At 44.2% G+C, this 10,000-nt stretch overlaps 1 protein-coding gene across 1 annotated transcript in view; it reads left to right on the top strand.

Moving 5' to 3' along the window:
* The window catches only part of LOC125035343 (myosuppressin-like), an 84,396-nt gene that overhangs the window by 59,334 nt on the left and 15,062 nt on the right, over positions 1–10,000 (top strand). Inside the window, exon 2 of the mRNA XM_047627668.1 lies at positions 9,326–9,536. Within this exon, the coding sequence (XP_047483624.1) occupies positions 9,329–9,536 (208 nt within the window). The 5' untranslated portion in view covers positions 9,326–9,328. The remainder of the gene's footprint in view (positions 1–9,325; positions 9,537–10,000) is intronic.

The raw sequence follows: 10,000 nt of genomic DNA, 5'->3' as shown, positions 1-10,000 counted from the left end.
TCCCCTTCCCTCTTCCCTCTCCCTCTTCCTCACCTTTCTCCCTTTTTATCCCCTTTTCTTTTCTATTCCTTACACATCCCTGCTTTGAGAGAGAAAAGTATCACATAACTCTGTGTATTGTGTTACAGGACCGGACTTTCTGAAGTTGAATATTTACTGAAAGTTGTGTTGTGGAAGACAATGTGACTTGTTGATGAGGGGGGGGAGGAGGAGGAAGAGGAGGAGGAGGAGGAGGAGGAGGAGGAGGAGGAGGAGGAGGAGGAGGAGGAGGGGAAGGAAGAGGAGGAGGAGGAGGAGGAGAAGGAGGAGGAGGAGGAGGAGGAGGAGGAGGAGGAGGAGGAGGAGGAGGAGGAGGAGGAGGAGGAGGAGGAGGATGGTGTAGGGAGGGGGAAGAGGTGAAAAGGATGTGCGAAGGAGAGGTGGGAAGGGGATAGGAGAGGATGAGAGAGGTGTGGGAAAGGGAAGAAGGAAGAAGGAAGATAAAGAGGAAGGTGTGGGGAGAAAGATAAAAAAAAAAAGATCGAGGAAGGAGATGGAGGAGGGAAGTGTGGGCAAGGGGAAGGGGGAAGGGAGAAGGGGGAGGGGGAGGGGGAAGGAGTAAATGGAGAGGGGAAGAGCTGACTGGAGTTATCGGATCTTCCGTAATGTCAGAATCTTGTAAGGAATTTCCTCCGCTTGTTCCTTCCCTGTCGCTCCTGACACTTTGTTTGCTTAGGCTGTGAGGGTTCCTGCCTTGCCTCTCCTCCTCCCCTCCTTCTTCGCTTCCTCCTCCTCCTCCTCATCCTCTCCTCCTCTTCTCTTCCTCCTCCTCCTCCTCCTCCTCTCCTCCTCTTCTCTTCCTCCTTTCCTCTTCCTCCTCCTCCTCCTCTTCTCCTCCTCCTCCTATCGGCATCTTCCTAATCCTCTTTTTTCCTCCTCCACCTCGTCTTCTTCTCCCTCGCTTCCTCCTACTCCTCCTTTTTTTTTCTTATTCGCTTTCATTTATCTTATTTCTCATCCTCATCCGCTTCTTCTCTTCCTATCTCCTCTTTTTCTTTCTCTATCTCTTTTGATTATTCATTCTCTTCTTCTCCTCCTTTGATCTCCTTCTTCTTCTTCTTCTCCTTTTTCACTCCTCCCTCTCTTCCTCCTCCTTCTCACTCCCCTCTTAGCCTTTCCTCCACTTCTTCCTTCTTCCTCTCCTTTCTCATCTTCCTTCTCCTTATCACCTTTGCCTCTCACATCTCTCTTCTCTCCTCCTTCCTTCCTTCCTCCCTTCTTATTTAACTCTCTCTCCCCCTCTTTCTCTCTCTTCTTTGCTCTTCCTTGTCTTTTTTCTTCTGATTTTCTTCTGATTAGAATATTACAAGTCATTATGTACTTCATTATCAAAAGATTTGTAAAAATATGATAGCAGGAAGCGAGTAATTATATTCAGAAAAACACTTCGATTAAATACCTCGCTTTATGACAATTTTGACGATTGTGAAAAAAAAATCTAGTTTGGAGGAATGTGAGAATTTTCATCGAAATTTATAAAAGGTGAAAACAATGTTTAGATTATTAACGTGATGAAAATATAATCATGGAGATATATCTAAGTATATGAAGTGGAGAAAAAATATTGAATTGGCAAAAATAATAATTAATAAGATTATATCCAGGTACGAATGTAACACTAACATAAATCTTATACTTTTATCTATCAGTCTGTCCATCTATCTATCTGCTTATATGTATATGCATATGCATATGTATGTGTATATATATATATATATATATATATATATATATATATATATATATCAGTCTGTCTACCTATCGTTCTACCTGTTCATTATAATTATCAATGTTCTTCTCTATCTCCCTCGCTTTGCTCTGGGCGACCGCGGGCGCGAACGTGGCCGGCGAACGTAAACAGATGGCCGAGATAAAGCCCCTGCTATCGTGGAATTAATCCTTGACAGTTCGAGGGTGTTTATAATCAAATGGCTGTCTGTCTTGCGCGTAAAAACTGATGAGTAATGATGAGTGAGTGATGAGTGATGAGGAAGGCTTGCATTACGTTTGTGTGGCGGGGGGTGGGTGGGGGGGTGGGTGGGTGGGTGGGGGGTTTGTGTGTGTGTGTGTGTGTATGTGTGTGTGTGTGTGTGTGTGTGTGTGTGTGTGTGTGTGTGTGTGTGTGTGTGTGTGTGTAGGGGGTTATGTGTTTGTTTGTTTGTATGTATTTGAGTGTGTTTGTGGTCGTGTTCATATGTATGTGAGAGGGATATATAATCTTCCGTGTGTGTTTGTGCAGTCTCCTCTTCGTAGTTTGTGAGATTCGTATGTATACCTCTCTATGTCTGACTGTACAGATATATATCCACGCATCTATAACTTAACGCAGGTATATTTCGTGAAACTTGCTTCCGGAATCGACAATCTATATCCACAGCAATAAGTCAATTTCACGAATATCATAAGCGTCTGTTATCTAGGTTAAGATCCTTTCCTTAAGGGTGTTTCTCAAATCAATTTGCGTGAAGGTATAATCCTTAACCTCAATGCCTTGCGTGTTCTTGACCTCTTGTATTTTTTATTTTGTAATAAAGATAATTACGTATACAAATGCTCACCTACATACAGACATACGCGGGTATGTATACATAGATGCGTGTTCACTTATATACATGGACACTCGTGCATAAACTTATACATAATCACTCATTTACACATACAAGTAACGAGACAGACAGACAGATATATAGATAGACAAACAGATAGATAGATAGATATAGGTAGATAGATAGATAGATAGATAGAGGGTGTGTGTGTGTGTGTGTGTGTGAGAGAGAGAGAGAGAGAGAGGAGAGGAAGATGGAAGAAAGATAGATAGATAGACAGATAGATAGATAGATAGATAGGTAGAGAGACAGACAGATAGACAAAGAGAGAGAAATAGATTCACAGAAAGAAATGCACATACTTTTAATGATAACGTATAATATATTTCGACATGTTTACGTCACCACAATCGTACATTAAAACAAAGGACTGATCACCCAAAACAACAATACAAAACACATAAGGAAATAGATAAAAATAATCATTAGCAAAACGCAATAAGGTTTTTAGATTTAGGAAAAGGATTTAAAAAAATAAAAAAGAAAAAAGAGAAAAGAAAAAAATAAGCAGTACTTCAAAGCGCAATCTCCCTCTTTTGCACAAAACATTCAGAAAAAAAGAAGAAAATGAAAAGAAACGAAAAGAAAAGATGAAAAACAGCCAAAGAAAAGAATAATCACCGCGCTTTTCGCGACAAACCCACACGACGCAACATAAACATCCGGAAATAAACAGTAACAGCGGCTCAGTGTTGACATAAGCTTGTCCCACTAAGAGGTTAACAGCAAATATAAATCATTATTACCTGCTACTTTCTTACAATCTTACTACTTACAATCTACGCGAGAATTATGCTTAAAGGCATGTAATACGAACAAAAAAGGAAATACAATTGTGGAAACGAAAGAATGACCATTTACCTTGTAATGTAATTCCGTATTACATATACACGTCATGACTTGGTGAGTTGTTATTGCAATTGTTGAAAGAGAGAAGGAGAGAAGGAGGAAGATGGAGAAGAGAAAGAGAAGAGAGAGGGAGGGAAAGAGAAGAGAGTGAGGGTGATAGATAGAGAGAAAGAGAGAGAAAGAGAAAGAGAGAGAGAGAGAGAGAGAGAGAGAGAGAGAGAGAGAGAGAGAGAGAGAGAGAGAGAGAGAGAGAGAGAGAGAGATAGGAAAGGATTGGGAAAGAGTGAAATAGAGAAGAAAGAGGCGATGAACAAAAGGATTAATAGCTTAAGGCAAATACGGACAGACAGATAGACAGAAATAGACAGACAGACAAACGAAATAGATAAGTAGATTTAAAAATAAACAAACCTTTTCAAAGAAACGGAAGATAAAAGTAATAAAAGCAATTGAAAAGTAAAAAAAAAAGGTACTTAAATACTTAACCTTTTCCCGTCCGGTTTGTACAATAAGATCCAACCATGAAATTATGTTAATTAGGACATTTACCAATAGATTTAGGCCCACTCACTTTTTTCTCTCTATTTCTTTTAAAGGGGGGGGGGGGGGAGGGTGTTTAGCAATTTTCACAAAGCAAAAGAGATTCGAAATCGTTTTATGAGCTTTTAATTTGCAAAAAATTTAAATGAAAAAAAAAACTTTCATTTTACTTTTATTCCAAATAAACAAATTTATAAATAATATTACCTTTACGATAACAACAGCAAATTCAAAAACAATACATTATAAAAGATTACTTACAAATGAAATACAATATACATTAGAAAATATACCATATTTATACAATGCAGAATACATTACATGATACCATATACATCAATACATCATACACAAAATATAATATGCCAAATATATAAGAAAATGACACAATAAACATTACACAACATACCACAAACATCCAATGAACAACATACACTCCACAACATACCACAAAACACAACACAACATACCTTGAATCTCGCACCTGAGACAATGTCCCCAAACATACGCTAAATACAATACCCAACACATACACAAGATACATTATACATCACATGCAAATACATCATCTTATCTCAGATGCCGTGAACCTATGCTTGCTCACGGAGAACAGGATCTTATTTCAAGCAGAGACTCAAGATATCAGTTTTGTTCTTTGAGAGGAAGAGCTTTGCAAAATCCTGCGATCTTTCGAGTGAAAAGTATGATATATATTTTTTATTTTTTTCATTGTTGTTGTTATTATTGCTGTTGAATTGTCATTCTCAGAATCTTTATCAGCATTTTTATCAGTATCATTATCAGTTCTCTCTTTACCATAATTTCCTTTCTATTCACTACCCTGAATAATACATATAGGTATACATGCACATACACACACATACATGCATGCATGCACACATAAACCTCTCTCTCTGTCTATCTCTCTCTCTCTCTCTCTCTCTCTCTCTCTCTCTCTCTCTCTCTCTCTCTCTATATATATATATATATATATGTGTGTGTGTATGTATATATGTATGCATGTGTGTGCGTGCGTTTGTGTGTGTGTATGTGCCTGTGTGTGTGTGTGTGTGTGTGTGTGTATGCATGTATATATGTATGTATGTGCGTCTGTGAACGTATGTATATCTGCGTGCATATATGTCTGTATATATTTACTCTTTCTGATGCCCTTCAATCCGCTTTTCTCTTGGAAATAATGCAGACCCAAAAATACCTTTGAGCCAAGAAACTGCAGACAGCCAATCAGAAAACAGGAAATTAAGTCCTTCAGGTTTATCATTGGTCGACACCGGAACGCAAACTGGAAAGGTGCCACAACGGAGATAGATACAGGTCGTGTTTTCGAGATTATTTTTTTTTCGTGTTCGTATATTTTATTTCCTATTTTCTGTTTTCTTAGGTTGTTTTTTATTATCTTCCTTGAAATACCAAGACATGATGATAAGACTTAATATTCAATCGAATCACCAAAACTATATATAACCATAATGATAATGATAACAATAACATCAACAGCAGTGATTTATATTCAGTTTACTTCTATACCAATTTTCTCTCTTTTTTTTTTTTTTTTTTTTTTTTTTTTTAATCATACCAATATTAATGGCATGTTGCAACGCGGGACAACTCAAGACAATTTTCAGAGGCCTTGCAACGTGAAATAACACGGACGAAAATAGAACGATGACGTCACACGCTGGAAAATCAAGGTGTCGAGATTATATTTAAAAAAAAGGAAAATGAAAGTATGTGTTTGTATATATGTGTAGATAGATAGATATAGATAAATAGGTGGATGGATGGATGGATAGATGGACAGATAGAGAGAGAGAGACATGTAGAGAGATGGACAAATAGACAGATGGATAGACAGAGACTTAGACATATGGAGATATATACAGATAGACAAATAGACAGATGGACAAATAGATAGATAGACATATGGAGAGATAGACAAATAGACAGACAGACAGATTAACATATAGAAAGAGAGACATATAGAGAGATAGACGGATAGACAAATAGACAGATGGATAGATAGAGAGACAAATAGAGACATAGACAGACAGACAGACATACCCTTCCTCTAAAAAACAGCAGAGAGAGAGAGAAAGAGAGAGAGAGAGAGAGAGAGAGAGAGAGAGAGAGAGAGAGAGAGAGAGAGAGAGAGAGAGAGAGAGAGAGAGAAAGAGAGAGAGAGAGAGAGAAACAAACAAACAAAAAACATAATGAACACGACGATATGAAACACAAAGTGAAATAAATTAACGTAAATTAAACAAACATACAAGCAAAAGATACAAAACTCGTATAGATACACAGCAAAATCCACACAAACATTTTTTTTTTTTTTTTTTACATCAAAATTTCGGTGATCGAGTTTAAGCCAAGGAGGGAGGGGTGGGGGTGGGGTGGGGGTGGGGGGGTGATCTTATCCCCTACCCTCCTCCTCCCCTTCATTTCATGCATATTCATAAGGACATTAACCGGACGTTTATTTATTGATTCTATTTATTAACTTTATTTTGGGGTGAAGGGGGGGGGGGGGGGGAGAATGTTCTCCCTGATATTTATTCTTTAATTAGGGGTTTTAATATCTATAACGAAAAATGAAAACAAAATTCGGGCGAAAACATATAAGCGAAGAGATATTTCATATGCATTTCGGTTTATATATATGTGTGTGTGTGTGTGTGTGTGTGTGTGTGTGTGTGTGTGTGTGTGTGTGAAAACTACCCCTTTCCCCTCTCTCCCCCCCCCTCCTCCTCTCTCTCCCTCTCTCTCCCCCCTCTCTCCCTCCAAACCCCTCTCTCTCCCCCTCCCCCCCCCTTTCCTCCAAAAACCCCTTCCCCCTCCCCTCCCCCTTCTTTTCCCCCCCTCCCCTTTCTCCCTTTCTCTCCCCTCTTCTACCAAAACAAAAACAAACCCCCTTACTTCTCTCTCCCCCCCCCCTCCCCCCCCCCCCCCTCTATAACGAAAACTAACCCTTACCCCCTTCTCCCCCCCCCCTCCCTCCCCCTCTCTCCCCCTCTCTCACCAACAAAAACAAACCCCTTACTCTCTCCCCTTCCCCCCCCCTCTCCTCCTCCCCACTCCCTCTCCCCCCCTCCCCTCCCAAACAAAAACTAACCCCTTCTCCTCTCCCCCCCCCCCTCCTTCCTCCCCCTCCCTCCCCCTCTCCCCCCTTTTTACCAAAACAAAAACAAACCCCTTACCCCCTCTCCCCCCCTCTCCCCCCCTCCCCTCCTTTAACAAAACTAACCCCACCCTTTTCCCTCCCCCCCTCCCCTCCTCCCTCTCTCTCCCCTCCCCTCTCCTCAAAAATAACCCTTTCCCCCTTTTCCCCCTTCCCCCCCCCCCTCTACCTAACAAAAAACCCCTCCCCCCCCCTTTCTCCTCTCCCCCCTTTTCCCCCCCCCCTCCTCCCCCTTTCCCTTTCTCCCCCTCTTCTTCCCCAAACGAAAACTAACCCCTTACTTTTTCCCCTTTTCCCCCCCCCCCTCCTCCCTCTCTTTCCCCCTTCCCTCTAAAAAAAAACCCCCATCCCTCCCCCCACCCCTCCTCCCCCCCCTCTCTCCCCCCCTTTTAAAAAAACTCACCTTCCCCCCCCCCCTTTTTTTTTAAACAAAACTAACCCTTCTTTCCCCCCTCTCCCCCCTCCCTCCTACCTAGGGAAAAAAACCCCCATACTCTCCTCCCCTCTCCCCCCCTCCCTCTCCTTAACAAACAAACCCTTTAAACTCTCTCTCTCCTCTCCCCACCCTCCTCCCCCTCTCTCCCTCTCTCCTCCCCCTCTCTTCCATACGAAAAAAAAAACCTTTCTCTCCCTCCCCCCCCCCCTTACCTAACGAAAACAAACCCCCTTACCTCTCTCCTCCCCCCCCTTCCTCTCTCCCCCCCTCTCTCTCCCTAAACGAAAACAAACCCCCTTACTCTCTTTTTTTTTCTTCCCCCCCCCCCTCCTCCCTCCTCTCCCTCCCCCCCCCTCCCCTACCTAACGAAAACTCCCCCCCCTTACCTCTCCTCTCCCCCCCCTCCTCCCCTCTCCCCCTCTCTTTTCCCCCTCTCATACCATACAAAAAAAAAACCCCCTTATCTTCCCCCTCCCCCCCCCTCCCTCTACCAAACCCAAAAAAAAAAACCCTCTCCCCCCCCCCCTCTCTCCATCTCCTTTCTTTCAACCCCCCTCTCCCCCCTTCTCCCTTCTCCCCCCCCTCTTCCCAAACGAAAACTAACCCATTACCCCTCTCTCTCCCCCCCCCTCCTTCCCTTCTTCCTCCCCTCTCCCCTCTCTCTACCTAACGAAAACTAACCCCTTACTCTCTCTCTTTTCCCCCCCAACCCTCCCCCTCTCTCCCCTCTCTTCCCCCCTCTTACATACAAAACAAAAAAACCCTTACCCCTCTTCTCCCCCTTCCCCCCCCCTCCCTCACCAAACGAAAACAAAAACCCTTACTCTCCTTTCCCCCTCCCCCCCCCCCCCCTTTCTCCCCCCTCTCCCCCCCTCTTCTACATACGAAACTACCCTCCTCCTCTCCTTCCCCCCCTCCCTCACAAACGAAAACAAACCCCCCCTTACTCTCCACTCTCCCCCCCCCTCCCTCCTCTCCCCTCTCTCTCCCAAAACCCAAAACTAACCCCTTCTCTCTCTCCTCTCCCCCCCCCTCCTCTCCTAACGAAAACTCCCCCTTACTCTCTCTCACTCCCCCCCCCCCTCCACCCATATCTCCCCCTCTCCCCCCTCCCTATAACGAAAACTAACCCCTTACTCTCTCCCCCCCCTCCCCCCCCTTCTCCCCCCTCTCTCTCCCATCCCCTCTCTCTACCTAACGAAAACTAACCCCTTACTCTCTCTCTCTCTCCCCCCCTCCCTCCCTCTCTCTCCCCCTCTCTCTACCATACGAAAACTAACCCCTTACTCTCTCTCCCTCTCCCCCCCCTCCCTCTACCTAACGAAAACTAACCCCTTACTCCTCTCTCTCTCCCCCCCCTCCTCCCTCTCTCTCCCTCTCTCTCCCCCTCTCTCTACCATACGAAAACTAACCCCTTACTCTCTCTCCCTCTCCCCCCCCTCCCTCTACCTAACGAAAACTAACCCCTTACTCTCTCTCCTCTCCCCCCCCTCCCTCCCCCCTCTCTCCCTCTCTCCCCCCTCTCCCTACCAAACGAAAAACTAACCCCCTTACTCTCTCTCTCTCCCCCCCCTCCTCCCCCCTCTCTCCCTCTCTCCCCCTCTCCCTACCAAACGAAAACTAACCCCTTACCCTCTCTCTCCCTCTCCCCTGCAGACAATGGTGTTCCGCAGCTCCTCGTGGTTCTCTCTGCTCGTGGGCGTCGTGGTGGTGTTGGGCGTCTTCGCGGGCGTGGGCGAGGCCATGCCCCCGCCCGTGTGCACCGACCAGAAGCTACCTCTCAGCCCGTACGCCCAGAAGCTCTGCGCCGCCCTCATTAACATCGCCGATTTCTCGAGGGCTATGGAGGACTACCTCGATGCTAAAGGTGAGGGTCCGGTTGGGTCTGCTGGCGTGGGTTGTGTACTTATGCGCACACGGATACGGAGACGGACATGCACACGGATACGGTTACGCACACGGACACGGTTACGCACACGGACACGGTTACGGATGCGGATACGCACACGGACACGGATATGCACACGGATACGGACATGCACGCGCACACAAAGAAACAAAACTCAACAAATGCACAAACAAAACAAAAGGACAATCGAACAAAAATCTGTCAAAAAATTTAAATTACTTCAACAAACACCGAAAAACAACAGAAAAACACCAGCAAACAACTAACGCCAAACAACCAAACACTCAAACAACCAAACAGCCAAACAATCAAACAACCGACCACCCGAACAGCCAAACAGCCAAACAACCAATCAAACAATCAAACACCAAAACAGCCAAACAACCAAACAATCAAACACCCAAGCAATCTAACAACCAAAC

This window comes from Penaeus chinensis, chromosome 19 (genome assembly GCF_019202785.1).
Source record: "Penaeus chinensis breed Huanghai No. 1 chromosome 19, ASM1920278v2, whole genome shotgun sequence".
In the NCBI taxonomy this organism is placed as follows: domain Eukaryota; kingdom Metazoa; phylum Arthropoda; class Malacostraca; order Decapoda; family Penaeidae; genus Penaeus; species Penaeus chinensis.
The sequence above is the reverse complement of the archived record's forward strand: the minus strand, read 5'-3'. Positions and strand labels throughout refer to the sequence as shown.